General features: G+C 48.7%; 1 protein-coding gene and 1 pseudogene across 12 annotated transcripts in view; one reads left to right on the top strand and one right to left on the bottom strand.

Moving 5' to 3' along the window:
• Positions 1–18,551, top strand: part of CACNA1C (calcium voltage-gated channel subunit alpha1 C) — a 653,963-nt gene extending 635,412 nt beyond the window's left edge. For 11 of the 12 annotated variants that reach the window (XM_064591748.1, XM_064591749.1, XM_064591757.1 and 8 more), the window contains 5 exons: positions 2,524–2,652; positions 5,737–5,843; positions 6,139–6,242; positions 8,171–8,506; positions 10,433–14,537. In XM_064591748.1, the coding sequence (XP_064447818.1) occupies positions 2,524–2,652; positions 5,737–5,843; positions 6,139–6,242; positions 8,171–8,506; positions 10,433–10,735 (979 nt within the window). In that variant the 3' untranslated portion in view covers positions 10,736–14,537. Of the gene's footprint in view, positions 1–2,523; positions 2,653–5,736; positions 5,844–6,138; positions 6,243–8,170; positions 8,507–10,432; positions 14,538–16,805 lie in introns of those variants that run through there. The other variant, XR_010411642.1, reaches the window with a different exon arrangement.
• LOC123844972 (thymocyte nuclear protein 1-like) lies at positions 3,233–4,051 on the bottom strand (annotated as a pseudogene).
• Positions 18,552–22,256: the final 3,705 nt, after the last annotated feature.

The raw sequence follows: 22,256 nt of genomic DNA on the forward strand, positions 1-22,256 counted from the left end.
GCCCAGGAGAACAAACCCATCGACGTGAGGCTTCTAGTCTTTGCCGTCACTCTAAGGAGCCAATGTCAAACCCAAAGGCATGGCAGTATGTGACCCCAGGAACTTCCCGGCTCTGCCCAACCAGCAACCAAAGGCCCAGCTTTCTCTAGCAGAGGGAGAGGACAGCACTTTCAGGACCCACCCAACCCGTATAGAGCAGCCCAAGCCTGTTCTAAAAGCTTGACCTTTCCACCTTATAAAAACCCCATCACATCTGTTAATTCATTTGTTACTCATGACAAGCCTCTGAGTCAAGCAGGGCATACGCTACTCCAATTTTATTAATGGGGATACCGAAGCATGGGGGATGGGCCAGTGACTCATGCCGGAGGGCGACTGAATTGGGGTCAGAACTCAGATCTCCTTGGGTCCTAACCCAGAGATGCTTATTCTGTATGGAATCCTGATCCTGATCTTACTGTTTCCGTGGCTCTGCTGCCTCATCAGCAACTGTGGGAGGAAGAGGCCACAGCGGTTGTGTGAGTGTGTGGGCATGTGTGTGCACGTGTTCACTGTGTGAGTGTGTGGGCACATGTGTGCCTGTTCACTGTGTGTGTGGGCATGTGTGTGCGCATGTTCACTGTGTGTGGGCATGTGTGTGTGCATATTCACTGTGTGAGTGTGTGGGTGCGTGTGGGCGTGTTCACTGTGTGTGTGGGCATGTGTGTGTTCACTGTGTATGTGGGTACATGTGTGTGTGTTTAATGTATGAGTGTGTGGACACGTGTGTGTGTGTTCACTGTGTGGGCATGTGTGTGTGCGTGTTTGCTGTGTGGGTGCATGTGTGCGCATGTTCACTGTGTGTGTGTGCGTGTTCACTGTGTGTGGGGGCATGTGTGCGTGTGTTCACTGTGGGTGTGTGGGCGCATGTGTGTGCGTGTTCGCTGTGTGTGTGGGCGTGTGTTTGCTGTGTGAATGTGGGCACGTGTGTGCTTGTGTTCGCTGTGTGGGTGTGTGGGCAGGTGCGTGGGTGCGTGTTCACTGTGAGTGTGGGCACATGTTCACTGTGTGGGCGTGTGTGTGCATGTGTTTGCTGTGTGTTTGCACAGGTGTGTGGGTACATGTGTGCGCATGTTTGCTGTGTGTGTGTGTGTACGCGTGTTCGCTGTGTGGTTGTGTGGGCATGTGTGTGCATGTGTTCACTGTGTGGGTGTGTGGGCACGTGTTCACTGTGCGGGTGCGTGGGTGTGTGTGTGCACGTGTTCACTGTGGGTGTGTGTGTGCATGTGTTCACTGTGTGGCTGAGTGGGCACGTGTGTGCGCATGCTCGCTGGGTGGGTGTGTAGGCAAGTGTGTGGGTGAGTGTGTGCGCGTGTTCACTGTGTGTGTGTGCGCGTGTTTGCAGTGTGGGCGTCTGTGTGCATGTGTTTGCTGTGTGGGTGTGCTACGTGTGTGGGCATGGGTGGGCACGTGTTCGCTGTGTGGGTGTGTGGGCGCATGCGGATGAGTGTGTGGGCGTGTGTGCGCGCATTGGCTGAGTGTGTGGGCACGTGTTCGCTGTGTGGGTGTGTGGGCGGGTGTTTGGGCGCGTGTGTTCGCTGTGTGGGTGTGTGGGCGGGAGTGTGGGCGTGTGTGTGCGTGTGTTCACTGTGGGTGTGTGGGCGTGTGTTCGTTGTGTGAGTGTATGGGCGGGTGTGTGGGCGCGTGTGTGCATGTGTTCACTGTGTGAGTGTGTGGGCGGGTGTGTGTATGGGTGTGTGGGCACGTGTGTGCGTGTGTTCACTGTGTGGGTGTGTGGGCGTGTGTTCCTTGTGTGAGTGTGTGAGCTGGTGTGTGGGCACGTGTGTGCGTGTGTTCGCTGTGTGGGTGTGAGGGCGCATGTGGGCACGTGTTTGCTGTGTGGGCGTGTGTGTGTGTGTTCGCTGTGGGTGTGTGGGCGCATGTTCGCTTTGTGTGTGGTTGGGTGTGTGGGCGCATGTGGGCGTGTGCTCGCTGTGGGGGCGCCTGTGTGTGCATGCTTGCTGTGTGAGTGGGCACGTGTGTGCTCGTGTTCGCTGTGTGGATATGTGGGCGGGTGTGTGGGCGCATATGTGTGTGTGTTCACTGTGTGGGTGTGTGGGCGCATGTTCGCTGTGTGAGTGTGTGGGTGCATGTGGGCGTGTGTGTGTGCATGTTCGCTGTGTGGGTGAGTGGGCGCCTGTGGGCGCATGTTTGCTGTGTGGGCGCGTGTGTGTGCGTGTTCACTGTGGGTGTGTGGGCAGGTGTGTGGGCGCGTGCTCGCTGTGTGGGCGCCTGCATGTTTGCTGTGTGGGTGTGTGGGTGCGTGTGGGCGCGTGTTCACTGTGTGGGCGTGTGTGTGCGCTTGTTCACTGTGTGGATGAGTGGACGCGTGTTCACTGTGTGGATGTGTGGGCAGGTGTGTGGGTGCGTGTGTGTGCGTGTTCGCTGTGTGGTTGCGTGGGCGCGTGTGTGTGACGCCTCACCTGTGAGGGAACGGTGGGGGTAGCAGTTTCTGACTTCACTTCTCCCTCTTGGACCCTTCAGGTGCCACTCCCGGGAGAGCCAGATAGCCATGGTGTGTCAGGAGGAGGTCTCTCAGGCCGAGCCCTATGACGTGCGGATGAGCGAAGACACCGAGTACTGCAGCGAGCCCAGCCTGATCTCCACAGAGATGTGAGTGCTGCTGCCTCGGCCCCGGGCCAGCCATATGTAGGACAGGGTCTGGGGGTGAAGGGCAGCTCCCTGGAATCCCTCCTCTGGGCAGGACTTGGGGAAGGGAGGTCCCATGTCAGAAGAACACCTGCAAAGCATCTGTCACCTCATGCGGGGCACCTCATGCGCCCACACCCACACACACATACGCACACGTACACACATACACATCACTGTCCCTGGTTAGCTTGGCCTTTCCTCGTGATACGGTGCTTTCAGGAAGACTTCAAAACATTCATAAACTTTTTTTTACTGAAACCAACTGTCATAAATATATTTTATAGTGAGACTCAGCACACACACACACACACACGCACACACACACACACACACATTGGCAAATAAATGTTCATGAAACTACTTATAATAAAGCCACCCAGCAGAGGGCACTGTTGGCAAACAGTGGCTGAGGTTTTTGTCAGTGCTGGAATTTTTTAAGAGGTTTTTTAATATAACTACAAGTCTAGACCCGTTAGAAGGTTGTGACATTTACTTAATTATGATCATCACTTTCTTTTATATTAATGTCTTATTGAAAAAGGTACATGAAAACCACCTACGTACACAGCCCCAGATGAACATAACAAACAAGTCTCCTCACACCTTCTTTCGTCTTACAAAAGCTTGACTTCTCTGGAGTCTTGTCTTGCCCATTCCAGCCACAGTGTCCCAGTTAACTTGGTTCCTTTTCCTGCAGTCTCAAAATAAAATCAAACTCCTCTTGGGTCAGGGGCTGAATGGAGAGTATCTGGCAAGTGGAGAGAGCCCTATTTTTTAAGGGGCCTCCAGTGGCTTTGTGAGCTTGGAGATGGGTTTTGAGCTCAGGCACCAGGGTCATGAAACACTTCATCTGAACAAACTGTACATCGACCTTGGACCATTTGGGGTTGTCTTCTTTGCTGGATGGGTCATAATGGGGATTATTTTTCTCAAACTGTGTGTGGTCTGGGGACGCCTACCTCACAAGCTTCACAGATCCTGCGATGCCTGGTTCTTCACAGTTGCTCTGGTAGAAGGCTCCTTTCTCCCGCTTCAGGGCCCCAGGGAAGTTCTGGGGCTGGGAGTTGTGAAGGCCATCCCAGCATGCTGTCTGCTTGGGCTGTGCTTTACAATCCCCAGGGCTGAACTGCACCTCTACACCTTTGTCTAGTTGGCTTTCTGGCTCTGACATCACCAGCCAGTAACTGCTTAGATTCTTCCTACCATTTTTAGAGGCTGAAACTTTTTGAGGGCTGGAGTTATCCCCTTGAGCTGATGCCCCCGCTGGTTTCTTAGTCTTGGTACGTCTTCTTACGAGGTCCTTACTGTCCGGCCCAGCAGGCTCAGCAGCCCCAGCCAGCTCCTTCCGCCGGCTAAGCATGGTTTCCCTCCAGGGGCTGAAGAGCAGAGGATTCTGAAATCAACCGAGACATATGAGAGGCAATTCTGCATCTGCCCCCAGAAAACACCCCCCAGGTGCCAGAAGGCCAGGCCATGATCAGCACTTTAAAAGAAAGAACAGCATAATACAGAATAGCATAGGTTAGAATAAGACAATAGATAATAGTGTATCCAATGTCACAGAGGTATTATTTAGTGAAATATTTGTTTAATTGCCAATACATATATCTGTGTACTGAGTCTCATAAAATGTATTTATGACTGTGGGTTGCATTCAAAAAGTTCAAGGTGCATTGTTTTAGAAGCTTTGCTAAAAGCACTTTATAATAAGGAAGGACCAGCTCCTCAGCCTTTTGATTTTTAGAGACTGCAAATTTTTACATGGCCACATACCCTAGAAATCAGGAAAAGCATATGCTTCAATCCATTTTGGCTCTGGTGCTTGGTGCATCCAGGCACTCTGCTAGATCATGAATAAACCGGCCTCGGCACTCAAGGATATTTTTCAAACCAGTTAAGATCTCAGAAGAGGGAGATAACATGGAGATTTTCACTCACAGAGTAGTACAAGCAATGAAAGGGACAGACATTCAGAGGAGGTTGAGGTCAAGGTGACCATAACAGGCTCCTGGCACAAGATCAAATAGAAGCTGGGTCTTCAAGAGTGGGTACAATTTGGATAAGAAGAAAATACAATAGGGAAAGCTTACCAAGTTGAAAATGAGAAGAAAGGTTTGGAGGTTTTTTGGTCAGAAATTTTCCTGCACATGTACCAAGGATCAAAGCCAGTATGCTAGGAGCAGGGATGGCCACACATTCTCTGCCCTCAAAGCATGTGGAGTTACACCAGGGACAGAGTCAGTGGTCTCATCTGTAAAGTGAAGGGGTTAGAAAGCACCTGTCTTCTTGGCTGGCAGGCTACTCCCCCTGGGGATTGTGAAATCAATTTAGTGGATTGCAACTGACATTGTTTAGTGACATAGAAAAGACTGAAGTAGAATAGAAACCACCAGAGGGCAATGCATGCAAAAAAGGTAAATATGGTTCAAGAAGTTGAGTTCGATTAGGTGTGTATATAAATGGGACAATGTACAGTCTATTTCTCATTGTGAGTCCCCATCCAAAAGGCCTAGCAGCCAGGCCCCTTACAGCTATTCACTGACTGGCTGACTGGAGATTTGTCCGTAGGCAGCTGCTTATGTGGCTTGATGATGAAGGGTGGGCAGGCCAGGGAGAAATTAGGGAGAGGGGGAGAAGTTTGGGCTGAAGTCGGGAGTGGTCAGGGTAACTAGCATCCACATATGTAAACAGAGGAGCCTAGGCTGTTCCTGGAAAGAATCTTGTGGGCCTAACATTTTTTGCCAACTTTCTCACCAACTTTGACTCAAGAGTGCTTCTACTGCCGAAAATCAGAAATGCGAGGCTTCTGAGCAGACAGGCTGTGGGTGAGGAGCCGGGAACATCCGTGATGTGGGAGAACCAGGCCGAGCCTGGCTGGGGGGGGGGCGAGCTCCTGTCGCCCGCTCCCCGAACCTTTACCAAAGCACAAAGCAGGGGTTCCCTTTACTAAGGAAAAAAGCAAACTGCCTTCAGGGGGTGGCAGCTCTCCGTATGGGGTGGCGCTTCCCAGCTCGCAGAATAAGCACTAGGAGTTCTCTGTTCCAGGCTCTCCTATCAGGACGATGAAAATCGGCAATTAACCCCACCTGAGGAGGACAAGAGAGGTGTCCAGCAATCTCCAAAGAGGGGTTTCCTCCGCTCTGCCTCACTAGGTAAATACTCACCTCTCTCTCTCTTCAGATGTGGCGGGTCAGGCACTCGAGTGACTGGCTCAGACAGCCCCACGCAGGGGCTGGGCAGATTCCCGGAGCAATGAGACGGGATTCCAAGGCCAGGGCTTGCAGGGCTGGGATTTGGCCACATGCTACGTGTTATGAGAGGCAAACGGTAGGGAGGTGTTGACTCCGGGGCCACTCACACGGCTCCTTGCACCCTCCATGGTCTGAGGCTCACAGACCTGGGTCCCTTTTTCCTGTGCTGATCACAGTTCTTTGGCTGGCTTTGCAGGTCGAAGGGCCTCCTTCCACCTGGAATGTCTGAAGCGACAGAAGAATCAAGGGGGAGACGTCTCTCAGAAGACAGTTCTGCCCTTGCATCTGGTTCATCATCAGGTAGCCCAGACTTTAGGAGGCATCACTGGCCAGCACCCCGCAGGCTACACAACCCCCGTGCTTATGGCAAATCCCAAGACCCTACTCAGTCCTCCTGTCTTGGACCACTGATAGCTCTAGCCCCTGGCCCTAACAGCCCCACATGAGGGGGCTCGTCCATGCAAGTGAGAACCTTAACAAGGCCTGTCGTTTCCCTGGGGGGGGTGGAGGAACACCTAGGAAATACTGGCGAACAGGAGCTCCTCACATGGTTCAGAAGGATCGGCAGCTCCAGTATTCTGCCTGACCTTCTTCCTACAATGGCACAGATGTTCCCTCCACAGACATCGGCTTACACCACAGAGCACTCAGGCAGGCGTAATCATACCTAGAGTTGCAAGATACCTGGAGATCTAGCTGCACACAAACCCATCCCCCGAAATATAGAAATGATTAAAGAATCTGCCAGCAACATGATCAGGAGTAGAGACTGATGTCCAAGGAGAACAGGTTCAGAAGATTCGATAATTGAAATATCTCTTGGCATGGCTGACTCCAGCTGAGCCAGTGAAATCCAAGACACAGTATCCAACATGTTCTCAGTATCTTAGAACTAATGGAAGCCTCAAAGAATCAAAGGCCAGTCCCTTACCTCTAGGCAAATTAGAGCCCAAATTTCCCAAACTTTTTTCCTCTCTAAGTATATACTCCCTCACCACAAGCCTATGCATTAAATGGGGTTTTTTTTAATACCCAAGGGCACTCATCTGCCAATCAAAGCTTATAATGTGCTTAAGATGGCCAGTGTGGCTCAGCTAAGTTGATATTATTTCAGCTCACAGTACTCACCGTTTTGCTTAGCCTGTGTGGCATTGCCAGCATACAGATGATTTCCATGGGGCTTTCTGGAGTATTGAGCATAGCCTTACACTTCCCTCAGATCTCCAGGGAACCAGTGACCCCAGGCTGGGGACTGTCCAGAGCTATGGGCAGAAGAGACTAGCAGGCTGACTGGGGGCAAGCGGACACTGTGTGTGCTATTTTTAAAGATTTCTAGAAGTCCATTTCACCCATGTGTTCTTACCATGCTACGGGAAAGAACCTATTCTTTATTTACACTTGCCCCCTCCATGCCTTCCCACTGCCCCCCCAAACCCTGCTGCAGCGTTCCCTTCCCTCTGCCTCTTGGCTGGACTCTCCCACTGCACAGTGCCACTCTCCGTGGACACCAGCTCAGAGCGGGTCCTTGTGGTACTGACACGAGTGTCAGGCCCCAGCCTCAGGATTCTCAAGCATAATGGGGGCCAGAAGACACAACATGTAAAGAGTTTAATCACAATACAGTGTAAGATTTGAACAACAGTAAAAAAAAAATTTAAATTAAAAAAACAAAAAACAGAAGATGTGAACAACAGTTCAGAGAAGACCTGAGCTAAGGATCAGCAGGACATGATTCATGGCCTGATTAACTGTAAAAATTAAAACCAAGTACTGGTTCTGTCTAGATCTTTGTGGTGCACAGTATACTTCTTCACAGGCTTTATTTCACTTGGACCTCATGTCAACCCCACAAGATAGGGAGATAGAGGGCATTAGTGTCCTGGTTTTACAGATGATGAGGGCAGCATTCTTTCTAGACTACTGATGAGAAAACCAAAAGCCAGAGGATTCTCAGCTGCCGGCGATAGGGCCAGTGATAAGAAGGGGATGCTCTTGATTCCACTCCGTCACAGCTTTCTGAACTTAGAGGAGAAAGCGAGCCCTTCAGACTGGCACGATCACAAAATCTATCTTAGGGTGGCAGAAGCTAACCCAGGGTCTCGATGAGGTCGGAGCCAGAGTGCTGACAGGCGTGGGCCCCGGGTGGGTGGGACTAGCTGGGAGCAGGAGCTGCTGAGAACGCAGAGGTCCGTCTCTCCCAGTAACTCGAGCTCCTTGTGTGTCCACAGGCATTGGCAGTGGCTGGCCTGAGCCCCCTCCTGCAGAGAAGCCATTCCCCCAGCACGTCCCCCAGGCCGTGCGCCACCCCCCCAGCCACACCGGGCAGCCGAGGCTGGCCCCCACAGCCGATCCCCACCCTGAGGCTGGAGGGCACCGAGTCCAGTGAGAAACTCAACAGCAGCTTCCCGTCCATCCACTGCAGCTCCTGGTCAGGGGAGCCCACGCCCTGCGCTGGGGGCAGCAGCGCCATCCGGAGAGCCCGGCCGGTGTCCCTCACTGTGCCCAGCCAGGCTGGAGCCCGGGGCAGGCAGTTCCACGGCAGTGCCAGCAGTCTGGTGGAAGCGGTAAGTGACCCTGGGCTGCACGGCACGCTGGGGAGGGAAAGGCCGAGGGCAGCTCAGGGACTTCGCATGAGGAACTGAGACGGGAGTCCCTGGTCCTTTCCCAAGTAGAATGGATGTCAAGTCTCTTGGCCAGAAAGACCCGCACCCCCAGGGAGGAGGGCATGGTGTGCAGAGAACTGTGATCACACAAGACGCTAGAGGCTTCTGCTTGGGCAGGGCCTGCCACGGAGGGAGAAAGGACTGAGTGGCATATCCCTGCCGCAGGCCAGAGAACGCCCCCCAGGGCCCGGGGCTCACGGTACAGCCAGAGGGGAGCTCTGACTACGCCAGATGCAGGGGTGAGCCTGGGCTGTGTTTGCACACATAGAAAGTCAGGATCTGTGGAACTCGAGCCTGGGGTGCATTAGAATAACCTGGGGAGCTTTGGAAACCTAGGACACAGAAAATGGGTATTTTTTAAAGCCTTGCGATGATCCTAATGCACAGCCAGGGTTGAGAATCACTATTCTAGAACAAGAGTGCTTCCAGGTCCTCTATCCTCTGCCCTGGCCAGAGCATCTAGTGTGACCCTGGCACCACATTTTAGGGGACTTTGACAAACTGGAACAAGCCCAAAGGGACACGGCAAGGGATTGGTGAGGTCCCTAGAAGCAATCTCATATGAGCACTGGTCAAGGGAGTTAGGGAAGCAAACCAAGAAAGGGGGTGGCTTAGGAGGCCACAAGGGGCATCTCCAACTGTAAGGTCCCTCATGTCCTGGGCAGGGGGTCTCGAGTGTAGGACTGGAGCGACAGATCAAACTGACAGGCAGGCAGATTTCAGGTTACATGAGGAAGACCTTTCCAACAGAGCTTTCCCAAAATGAGGAGGGCTTTCCTATAAAGGAGTGAGCCCGCCATCGCTGGACATATGCAAGCAGAGACAACACCCATCCGGTCATCAGGCTGTCGTGCAAGAGGTGGAGAGTTAAACCAGATGACTTCTAAGGTCCCTCCTAGCTCCAAAACCCCTGTTCTTCACTTGGCCTTGGTTATCCCTCATTCAGTTGACAAATCCCAATTGAGTGCCGACCATGTGCAGGCACTGTTCTAGGTGTGGGGATACAGCCGAGAGACAGTTTCTGCTCTCAGGAGCCCATGACGTGGTGAGGAGAGACAGACCGTAAATAAGCATGGATGTAGCATGTCCCACAGGGTGGGAGCTCTGAAGAAAACTTAAGCAGGACAGGAAATAAAGAGTGATGGGAGCAGGGCAAACGGACCTGGGAGAAAGGCATTCAGGCTTCACTATTAATCCCCTGTCCTTGGCTCAGCAGCTGGTTTCCCCGAAGCCGGTTGCTAAAGCAACCGCTAGGAAGGAGGGAGCAGCCCTAGGACCGCCTGCTGGCCCTTTGGAGCTGGGGCAGAGGCAGGTGCAGACCTGGCGTTTTGCACGCATCCTACGCCAGGATCCTCACCCCCACGAAGGCAGCCAGCCAGCAGTGGGCAAGGGGCACAAGTTTAACAGTTTCCCCAAAGAGAGTGAAGGTTTCTGGGCAAGAATAATAGGGGGGCATCTAGGGGTGCCAGGGAGGAGAAAAGACAGGGCAGGCTGGGTTCTGCCTGAGCCGCGGTACAGCAGCACGCCGCGGCCCCTCTGCGAGCCAAGTCTTCAGGTGTTCGACAACAGTTGTTGAGTATCCTAGCCAAAACAGCTCTCCTCCAGCCTACACATCCCTGACGCCTTTGGGCAATGCTCCGGGTCAGCTCCTTTCCTGGGAGCACCCCTCCCTCCACACCCGCGCACACACACACACACACACACACACACTCACTTCCCGAAGTCACCAGGCCCAGGCCCCTTGCTCCAGCCCTAAAGGGAAGAGTTGACCTCCAGGAATAATGTTCCTCTTTGGTTCTTCTTCATGGCCCTCCCTCCCCACTTCAGGTCTTGATTTCAGAAGGACTGGGGCAGTTTGCTCAAGATCCCAAGTTTATCGAGGTCACAACCCAGGAGCTGGCTGATGCCTGTGACATGACCATAGAGGAGATGGAGAACGCCGCCGACAACATCCTCAGTGGGGGCACCCAGCAGAGCCCCAACGGCACCCTACTACCTTTTGTTAACTGCAGGGACCCGGGGCAGGACAGAGCGGGGGGCCAAGAGGGCGAGAGCTGCACCACGGCTCGGGCGTGTCGGAGGAGCGAGGAGGAGCGCCAGGACAGCAGAGCCCACACCGGCAGCCTGTAGTCGCTAGGGCTGGGGAGACGCTGGGTTTTTTATTTGTTTCAATGTTCCTAATGGGTTCGTTTCAGAAGTGCCTCACTGTTCTCGTGACCTGGAGTTAACCGGAACAGCGTCTTCATTCATTTCGTTGGGACAAGACGCAGAGTTGGGTGGTGTGCAGAATCCGTTTTCCGGGGGGAAGGAAGGCAGCAACCCCAGTTTGTGTTGTGTCCACAGAGGTAGAGTGGTGAGGAGGAGTGGAAGAATCAGGGAGGGAGAGCAAGAGAAGAGATGCCTGCCCTCACCTCCGGGCGTGAAAGAGAACCTCAGCTTCCTGCGGTAGCCCTCACCAAAAGGACCCTATGTCAAACGGGTGTCTTTCAACTTTGCTTGTAAAAAAAAAAAAAATCATTTTGCACATATTCTGTATGAGCCTCACTGTCTCCATAGAGCCGGGGCCCTGTGGATTTGCAGAAGGAAGCAGGGGTGTGACTGCAGCGAGGACCCAGCCCCGTCCCAGAGAGGGACGAGGTGCAGCCCGAGGCAGCAGGAGCTCGGGAGCAGAAGGGAGCGGAGGGCGAGGGCTGTGTGCGGCCCCCAAGGCCCAGGCTCCCCGCCGCGCCCCGCCCGTCTGCATCAGGACCAGCGTCCCTGCACGGGCCCACCGAGCTCCAGCCCAGCGGCTGGGCCTGCATCGGGGCGACGGGGCACTGGCACCGCCTGCCAGGGAAGGGGCAGCCGGCCCTTGACAAGACGAGGTGGTGCTGAGCTTCTTGTTGAGCGCTCTTTTGTTTTAGGGTTTGACATTTTTCTTGATAGCATGTTGCAGTTTTCGGGGTTTTTTTTGGTTTCTGTTTTATTTTAATTTTGTTTTCCCAGGGGGAGGGGAGGAAAAAGTGTTTACAAAGCTTTGTACACCCACCTTACTGTTTTCACTTTTGCAAATGTAAATCGGGTTTGGTTTTACTGTATTATTTAAACGGTTGTGGTTTTCTTTTTCTATGGTAGGTTCAATAGAGCCGCCGTAGGCAAGTTTTACCAGCCATTGTGTATGCGCAATAATTTGTTATAATTTCCGTAGGTAGTAACAAAAATTATTTTGGTTTGGTTTTATAATTTAAAGGTAATGCACTTGATACGGTCTTGCACATATGGGTGATTGAGTTGGGTTCTTTTTAATGCGAGGTGTATTTGTGGGTGCCAGAGAAAGGAAGATTGGATGAGCGAGTCTCTGCGAGTATGTGTGTGTTCTCTGTGTGTGTGTGTGTGTGTGTGTGTGTGTGTGGTGGGCTGTCTGGGCATCTGTCGTCCATGTGTATGTACACCCACACAGTGCGCCCGTGCGTGAATGAGTGTGTAGCTCCCCCTTTCTGGTCTAACTGTGGGGAGATCTGAATCTGGGGCCATTTGAAAGCAAAAACAAACCACTGTCTCTGCTTCTGAAATGGGAATCAGTAACTCTTTGCATTTCCTGTCCCACAAGATATGCAAAAACAATGCAATAATATTCATTTTAAAAATATAATTGTGAGTTGTGTTGGCATTAAAACTGTATTAAAAAAAAATGCAGAGAAATTTAAGGGAAAAACTCAAGAAGGCGTTTTGCTTCGATATATTCCGTGTAATGTTTTATTGCATTGATAATGTTTCTGTTGAAGAAACTGTTATACTTGAATTCAGGTCAGTTTCAGTATTTTACAAATATTTTTTTAAAACTGAATTGCAATTGTGCCAAGCGAATATAATGAATTGAATTAAGTTTGTTTTTGAATTCCCTTCTTGTATATTTTGCTGCATGTAAGTAAATCATTTTGTATTTGGAGTGTGACAAGCTTTACCCTTGAACTCTGAAGTGCTTTTCTATATGTGGTTGGGGGAAAGGGAACGAATATTCTTTTAATTTGTACAATGAGCAAAGGTATCACCAGTGTAAATCATTATTCTGCGATCCACCAACAGGTTTGGACTTTACTGTTTTGCATATCTTGTGTTCGCTTCCATTTCCCTCCATTTTTCCAAAACTATCTGATAAGTATACTTGTACTACATCTTGCTTTGAGAGACCAGGACATGTCTTAGTCCTGTGTTCACTCTACCCATTCTGCTCCAGTTCTCTGATTTGGACTTTGTCTAGGGGCAGTCCTGCACCAGAAGCATCAGCATCCCCTACGGAAGAGGTGGCTGGCTTTTCTGTTCACTTCCACAAACTTTCCTCAGTGGTCTCCTCAGGAAAGCGTACGCTGACTGAGAGGCTGGAGCTAGAGTCGGGCTGCCTGGAGGCCAGGGAATCCTCCCTCTGGCAACTGCTCTACCCAAATTCAGACAGCAGGGCCCAGAGAACAGCAACCAGGTAAAATCTTTGCCCATCCAAAAGTCAGCTCTGTCTTACTTCATCTTTTCCTCACTCGGGAGCAGGATTTCCTCCAGACCTACCCTAGTGTGTGTGGCAGCCATGGAGGGGACCAGGACCAGGCAGGACACGTCAGGAGGTCACAGTGATAGTGGAACCGGAGACTCTGTGGGAGCGTCTCTTATGCGCAGTTTCGTCTGCCTAGAGCATCATCCTGTTTCCTTCAAATAGATTTCAACAATGACGGTTGAAAAGGAGGTGATTTGGGGAAAACAGGACCCAAACATCCAGGATTTACCCAGTGAATGTCTTCCAGTCCCAGTGCGCTCTCAGCCCTTATGTGAGCAACCTAGAAATTAAAGTCGGGGAAAGTCAATTCCCCAGTGAAGACGAGTCTCACTTTCAAGGACTGATCCATGAAAAAGTGGAGAAACGTGCCGGATACTCCCAGGTTAACTTACAGTCTAGAAGCAGAAGGGTTTCTTCCTGTTTCTCCAAGCCCAACCCATCCAAATTTTTTTGGCTCCTTTTCAGTGCCATGAAGCCCTTCTAGAAATTATGGTTAGGTGTCGTCCTTTGTCTGGTTTCCCAAGATAGCTACCATTGTGCTGCTAAGATACTAGTTATGGTGGAGAGGGGAGCCCTTTTGGATTGATATCTGGTTTTTGCTGTATATTTGGTCCCTGGATAGAAATTTAGAATCTTAATTGACCACACACACATACACAAACACACACCCACGCCCAACACACACACTCACTCAACCTTCATGCTGCTTTCTTTTTTCCTTTTGGACTTGTCTTCTGCATCACCAAATCCCGCTGGCCAGTGGCATGGGCTACAGGCTGGCCTCATGCCAACTCCCCCTAGAGCCCTGCCTAAGTGTGGCCCCTGGCCCTTCACCACTCACACCTACAGGGTCCCTTCTTCTTTCTAGTCAGCTCTGTCAGAAGACTGGCTAGGCTTGCACCCTGCAAGGACAATGGCAGCAGTGACAAGAGCACCTGGCGCTGTGCTGCTGGGAAGGAAAGGAGTTTCAGATGGGAGTTCCCTGTGTAGGGCAATGGGTCTTTCTGGCCTGACCTCCCTCATGATCGACTGGTATAGGACTGACATAGGACACCTGTCATCATGCAGACTGGTAAAATCAATCATGAAATCATGCACCTCCTCCGCAGTGTATTAAGTGATGTCTACCCTCCACCTAGAGCAGAACTGTACCCATGACCATTAAATCTTCTGAGAACCCTTGAGTGGCAGCAGAAAGCTGTCAATGGCTGAGGACCAATGGGACTTGAAGAAGTGCCGTGTAAGTTCTGGGGGTTGGTAAACGATATTTATTTGTCCTCTGAATGGCCCAGACTCTTGTATTTCCACACTTTAGCTTTTTAATAATTAGGCATGTGCATGGCTATATTAAGCAGAGAGATTTTCAGTTATCTCCTTTCTGCCTGTTTCTAGAAGTTTCTTTTTGGTCTTGAGGCAAAAAGAGGAGAATGTTTTCCTAGATTTTGGCTTGTTCCATGAATTTTTCTCTGTTCTGCTTCAGAGGCTATTATAGTCCCCCACCCCCCACCCTCTAACTTTGACTGGGAGGTCCAAGGACAAAGGAACAAGGCTTCCTTACTCTGTCTTGATCCTGTGACCCTGCCAAACCTCAGGGGCTTGTCTGGAGCGAAGCTATCAGTTTCTCACAGACATTTTCCTTCCTGATCATTCAGCTATAGATAATAAGGCAACCTCAGGAGAAGGATACCTTTCAATGCCTGAGAAATAAGAACACCCTGAAAATGAGGAGTTTGGAAGTCATCAGAAGGGTTTCATCATTCTTAAAGGTCAAGACATGTAACAAGAAGCTAGTTTAGGCATACAGAATAACCCTGGTAGTCATGTTTTTAGCCTCATCAACCATAATTATACATGTTGCTAAGGAAGATGATGGCATCTCCATCCTGAGGGACCTAGAAAAGATGAAATATCATTGTCTAAGAGTTAGAAGCTGTTTAGCAAAGAGGCCAGAAAAAGGCAATCTGGTTTCAAGAGGACCCACTTAAGACCCAATTTAGTAAAACACTTGCTGGTAAGAGTGCAGGCCAGTTCCATTTTTTTAAAGACACAGCTCTGGTTGGGGGAAAGTGTTGGCACAGAGAGAACTGGAGGGAAAATGCAGGCAAAGCAAAGGGCATGTCTTGACTCTTTATGCTCTGTTCCTATTTTCTGGAAAGAAGTGTCCAGTTAATCCACGCAATGGCCAGTACAGGGGAGAGGATCATGCCTCAAGGATCAACTTGGGAAAAAGTGAAGAATAAAATTGCAATCATTGTTTTACCAGACAATTCAACCTATCTGGCTAGATGTGGGGTATCTGCCACCCTGTCTTTCCTCTTTGCTGGTGTCCCTCCCCTCATACTAGCTGGCATGCCACCTAAAACTGGCTCCTGTTGGGCAGAAGGCATGAAGGGAAGCCTAATGTCACTCACAGTGAAGCTCTTAGTCACCACATCCAGATTCCCCATCAGCTCCCTCTGAGGAGACACAAGGAAAAGAGACAAGGGACTAAAGTGTCTTACAGCAGTCAGGGATGGGGTTTTTTCCCCTTCCCCAAGCCTTTCTCTCTATTCCAGCCTCCTGCCCAGCCCTCCCTTTTCCTTCCTCCCCCCAGTCTAGTCAGAAGAACAGAGAGTTGAAAGGAATCCAATGTGCAGATTCTTAAACAGTTTCTTTGTGAAGCTAGTTCTGGTTTTAACTTTTTTTTTTACTTCAAAACAATGAAACCTTGCTTTGTGAAGCCAGATACCAATGTAACAGGCGGTTTCTGCCAGACTCCCACATGGTTGGGAGACACTTGAACACCACACATACACACTTTCATCTTCATGCACACACGCATGCACACACGGGCGTGCACACATACACACACACACAAAAACACACTTCCTTAAGGGACAGGGGCTGGTGCTGGGGTTGAGCTCTGCACAAATGATATTGTCCTCCCAGAGGGCTGAGCACTGTATAGAGAAACATGGAGAGCGAAGCAGAGTAACTTCCTTAGTAGAAATAGTGCCATCTGACCCTATTATTACTGTGAACTAAATATTATTTATCTACATTAAGAAATACAATTACTTCTACAGTCAGATTTTTCCCTCATATGATTTTCAGAGGCTTGCTCCGGAGAAGATGCAGCAGTAAAGACTCTTCAGCTTGCTGGTATACTACAAAAGCCTTTTGATTGGTCTCTGAAAGGGAAATAGAGATTGCCAGCAGGATATATTGAGCTGAGTTGAACAAATCAACTCAATACTGAAAGTAGAGTCAGAGTTGGGACTTCCACAGAAATCCCCTCAGTCTCTACTGAATTAAGGAAGACAAGACAAAACTAGATAATTAAACAAAAGCTTGAAATGTTACATGACCAGAGTCAAATATTCTCCCTTCAGATCACATGCTGGCCTCTTCACGGCTGTACTCTCTTTTGGGGGGCATCCCATGCACCCCACTTTCCAGAATCTACTCTGATTTGGTAAGATTCCTAGAAAGGGCAGCATGACATTTAATCTACCATTAATCAGTCATTTACCACAAATTTGCCATCTAAAAATCACTCATGTACCTCATACATAAGAAAATGTTTCACCTAGGTCATTATCAAAGAAGTCTCTTGGTGGAAGAGGTTGTAAGTTTTAAGGAAGGGTAATTTCTATGTGAAGAAATACAGAAATGGACAGAGTGATTCCTTTTCAGTTTGAGCCTGGAGAACTCCTGTTCTGATGTTCATGGAGCCTTCGAGGGTACAAGCAGAGGGATGAGGAAGATGAGAGTGAGCGGGCACCAGCCTCGGCAGTGAGTCACTGCCAAAGCTTGCTGAGGGCTGCAGGTCGCCCACACTGCATGAAGTCTCTCCTGAGCCTGCAACTGGGAGGGGAACGAGAAGGCTCCCTTCTATAGAGTCACAGGAAGAACAAAAGAGGACAGGTCACAGCATCCTGTTCCAAGTCCCCTCCCCCTAAAATTTCCCAACATGGAGAAACAACATCAAGGCTTAAAAGAAAAAGACAAGTCTTGGGAAGGAGGGTCGACAATTGTAAACAAACAACCCTGTGCAAAGAGCTCCTTCATAAGGTAACTCCAGTGACCCAAATGCTATGGGCACTTTTCTGCTTGCACACATCACACCACCCATGCATCGAGCTCCATCCCATTCCCCCAAATTTATAATCCATCTCTTAGTTTCTCAACTAGATTAGGCACCACCCCATAGCCACTTCCTGTCCTGCCCAGAACATGTGCTGTTCTCCCAGAGCCTCGTGGGAATAGAGTCTAGGACCAAATAGGCTGTGGCTATCAAAGGCATAAACAAATCTGGACAAGTGGTGGGTTCCCAGCCTGTGACACACTAGAATGTCTATTACTCTCATAATCTGCTTGTTTTATTTTAATACCCTAGAGCTGCCAAGCAGAACTTGGGTCCATGTCAAAGGCTCCAGAATAGCCCCTCCTCCCTCCTCTCCTCATGTCCTCCTGCTCAGGCCCATCCTCATGCCCCCAAACCAGTCTGTATCACGCTTGCTCTCAGCACAACACAGAAAGATGAACAGTCCTCCATCGTCATCCCCCCACCTGTCACCACTCCCACACCTTCTCCTCCAGGCTCCACGACTTCACGGTCTTACTGTTGTAAATACTGTTGTACAGTTTGTAATCATCAAATAATCCCGTTGTCAAAGGCCTCGCCTGCTGCGCCTTCTCAACCTCGAGAAAGGCCAAGGAATCTAGAAGGGGTAACCTTTCGAGAAGAGCTTCAGGGTCATCTCTGTGTGAGACGCTATGTATATTCCTGTAAGATTGCATTTTTATCTAAGGAATGATGTTATTTAAAAAAACAAAAAACAAAAAACAAAAAACAAGAATTGCAAATAAATTTCTTAACAATGTCTACACTGGTTTAATCGTATTTTCCCTCTTCCACATCCCTCCTCTTCTCCTGTTAGCTAGAGGTTACAAAAATACACTGAACTGCCAAATTACCCTCTCAGATCCTCCAAAGGAGGGGGGAGGCTGGGAAAAACATGTGAGATCTGAATCCAGTGATAATCTCTAACCTTATTTCAGCAATTTATCCAACTTTTCCTTCCAATGAAAAGGTTAACAGGAAAATGGTCAAAAGTTGACAAGGAGATAGAAGGAATTGAATGGATAATCCACAAAATAGAAGAGCAGTAACGCCCCCCACCCAAGTATTTGGAAAGGCACAAAATTGTTTTTGAATAAATGAAGGAAAGAAGGGGGAGGCAAAAAGAAGGAGGGAAGGGGAGATAAGATTATGTATATTAAAGTAATTTAAAGACTAAAAATGCAAGGTTCTCTTTTTTGTTTTGTTTTATTATTAAACTGGCTCTGACAAAGCTTCCAGAATAATTCCCTGTGTAAAAATAATTTGTCCCAGAAATCCATGTGTCTTAGTTGAACACAATTATAACAAGAGAAACCCTCCCACCCTCTCCCCTTGGATGATCAAGTCCATTTTAGGAATTATAGGACATCAGACAACCTCCCTGCTTCTCCAGAGGCTCCCTCCTCCCTACCCCCCCCCCCCCAACCCTGAGCTCTGGAGTCTAAGGTTGTATGAGAAGAACAGAGGAGTGGAAAGGCTGGAGAGAGTAGCTACTGGAGCAGGTTGGGAGGGCACTCCTCCAGGACCTGCACAAAAGGTTGCAACACATCAGCGGATCCAGTCACAATGAGAGTGCCAAAGTTTGCAAATGATACCTTTAACCAGCTAGAACAGATTCAGGATTTACCCTATAATGAAATTACCCTCCCTTGCATTTTGTATGTTTTGGAGTAAATGGGAGTAAAAGGAGGGGAAAGATAGCCCATGGCAGAAATTAAACATAGCCATAGGAGCATGTCACCATCCCTTCTGCTTTATAACTTGGTGTCAGCTGTTTGGGTCTGGCCTGGCCTGCAAACCTTTTTCCTACATCAGGTCTGCTTCTGCCCATTTCTTCCTTTCTCCCCCAAAGGAAGATGTGGTTATTGATCTCATCATTCAGAGTACTAGGTATTAATTGGGCCACAACTGCTAATGGGCAGGATTACTACATGATAAAAAAATCAGTATCCATCCATGACACTCTGACTTGTACTTTAATTTTCCAGCCTCCATAGAGTAAGCAGATATAAGTATTCTTTCTATAAATCTCTACCTCTTTATTATCTTTCTCTCTCTTTGTTTCCATATGGCTTGCCAGGTAAGTGAGCTCAGCAGTCTCTCAATCTCTTGCTCTTCACAGCATATATGGATATACTAGCCCAAGAATTAGGCTGTAGAAACTTGGGGGAGGGGGCGCAGAAGACCCTGAACTGACCATGAACCAAAATGATGGGCTTCAATCCAGCCTTCGTAGAGTGCTATGTTGTATGTGATTAGACATTATTCCAGCTAATAATAGAATAACACTCATTTTCTAATTGGCTACAATCACATGTATATAGTTTCCTGGGGAACCCCACAGGGGAGAGACAGGGCAGAACTTGGCACTCTTGAACATTTGAAATCCCCCTTCAAATGGGTTGACCATTTAGCCCATGTATTTCAGCGATGCCCCACTGAGGTTCCATGTGACACAATTTTGGAATCAGAAAATAGGGTTAATATATTTGTATGTAATTGTGTGGCATGGTTCCTTATATTCAATAAAGCCTTCTCCTCTCACAACTGACACATGCAATTCTAGCATTAGTGTCTCCTCCCTTTAACTTAGGGAATTATTATCAAAGCATAGTTTCTGAACCAACCAGCAGAATCACCTGGGATGCTTGATTAAAACACAGATTCTTGTTTTACCCCCAAACTTGGCCTTACCCCAAAGCTATCAGATCAGGTACTTGGAGGTTGGTGCCCATCAATATGCATTTTAGCAAGCTCTCCAAGTTGTTCTTATTTAGACCAAACATTGCGAACCACTGGTATCCAACTGATTTCTATTAAAACGCAAGGTCCCTGGGAGAGGAAACTTTTTAAGATTCTTTCACTCCATTACATCCCAGAGGAAACCAAAGGTCTGAGGGTATAAGTAAAAGACTTGCGAGCAGGTTTTGATGGGAAATGCGACCAATGGTTGTCAGCCCTGAGGAGAGAGAACAGAGAAGGGTAGAGAAAGTATGAGAAAATGTGCAAGAGCGTAATGGTTTAGGTAAAAGAGCCAGAGGCATCATGAGGCAAGCTTCTATTTCACCTACCTAGGAATCCGTATTTGGCTAGGGAAGCAATGAAGTCAGATAAAGCAGGTGATCTGGCCTCTGTTTGAAGGTCCAGTGAGAAATGAAGGATGGCTTGACCTCCTGCACATGGCTGTCATCTTAAACATCTTTTTAGGAAACTGGAAAGACTTCTTCTGAAAACTCCTTTGAGGGTATGGTCATCCTCAAAGTCAATCTATTGTCAATGGGACTCTCCCCAAGTCCTCTCAGAGCATCTTAAGTTAGAGGAATGCCAGCACTCTACATCAGGAATTAGACTAATGGGCTGGGACCTGATAGTATGAAAGAAGGGCAAGGAAGAGAAGACTCTTGGGTGTTAGGGGAGAAGGTCTTGGGGAATTGCCTGTACTTCAGGCATTCTCCAAGCATAGCAATGAGTGGCAGTCACCTCTAGAAATTCTGCCTAACAATCTTGAAGTGTCAGGCTTGTTTTCAGGAAAGGAGAGAATTTGAGATATGTCAGATCTAGGGTGGCCATATAGCATGTTATCTAAAACTAGGACTTTTGAGAATAAAGGGGTCTGGCCCCTCAGTTGTCCCAGTCCAACAAAGACATTTGGTCACCCTGGGTTAGAACCCAGGAGAGAGTATAGCCTAGAGAAGATAGAGTGTGGATTAGCTGGCACTTGGTAGACTGAGCCTTCTTTATTGCCATTCTTGCACCTAAAGTCAAATATCCACAAACTGACCTTTTTTAATAAATCAGATTACATCACATCACTGCTCTCAACTGTCCAATGCTTTCTCATCACACTTGGAATAAAATCCAAAGTCTTTACCATGATCTATAAAGCCTAAAACGGCTGACCTCATCTACCTCTCTGCTTCTCAGACCTCATTTCCCACCATTGTCTCTGTCCCACTCACTCACTTCCAGTATACTGACCAGCTTGTTGTCCATTAAACACACAAAATTTATTCATCCCTTTGCCAGTTATCAACTTATTGCCTCTCAGCACTAAACCCATGCTTTTTACCCTGCTCTGTGATACTGGAGCTCAACCTTATAAACATTTCTCCTTTGCCAGCTGGCGCAATGTCAGTACAGTTTTTGTCAATAAAGGGCACTGAAAGAACATGGTAAGGCCATTGCAAAATAAAGGGATTTCCTTTCACAATTTAGTGTGCTATTTTTAGGCACATAGACAGTGGAGCAGTATGTGGGAGGCTTGGTACTGGTCATCTCAGTAGCCCTTACAGACCGGCTCCAGCCTGCTAATGCTCTCCAGCAAGTTTCTCCACCATCCAACAGGCCATGTTTATGGACCAGTTGTGGCCCGTGCCCTCTGGCAAGTTTCCTTAGCACTGGCATGCTGTGTGATCCTATAGCAGCCATGCCTCTCCAAGTAGGTCTGAATCAGCCTTGAAGTGAGTGATGGGGAGAGCTCTTCTAAGTTCTTTGTTCTTTCCTAAATTACTCTCCCTCAGCCCTAGAAATAGTAGCTTTTATAAGCTATAATTCTTTATATTAAATTTTTCCTACTCAAATTACTGGTGTGGGGTCTGTCTTCTGATTGGACCCTGATAGAGAATTGATATTGGAATGGTCTGGGGAGACAGACTCTCAGAGACAAGATTTGAGAATGAGTTGGGTCATGTGTTTGCATCTGAGGGCAGCGCTGAGTTCCTTGCCAGTGGGAAACCAGGTACTAGTTATCCATGACATAGAGTGACATCCCAGTAAATTAAATTATCACCCGTGATGAAGTGTTAATTAAAGTGAATGCCTTGGGAACCCAAGTGGCTGCTGCACTTACTGTTAATAGTAATGACAAGCACTGTGGTGTGGAACTGACTTTCCTGAGTATACTGCAGCACTTATGGGAAGAAAAAAACAAGCTCAGGATCATAATCTGAGAGTCACAGAGCTTCCAAGGGCAGTCCTAATATAATATTTTATTTCGTGTAACCAATATTGAACACAAATTT

This window comes from Mirounga angustirostris, unplaced genomic scaffold (assembly GCF_029215605.1).
Source record: "Mirounga angustirostris isolate CCGP_5_RB_7025 unplaced genomic scaffold, mMirAng1.0.hap1 SCAF_5, whole genome shotgun sequence".
Taxonomy (NCBI): domain Eukaryota; kingdom Metazoa; phylum Chordata; class Mammalia; order Carnivora; family Phocidae; genus Mirounga; species Mirounga angustirostris.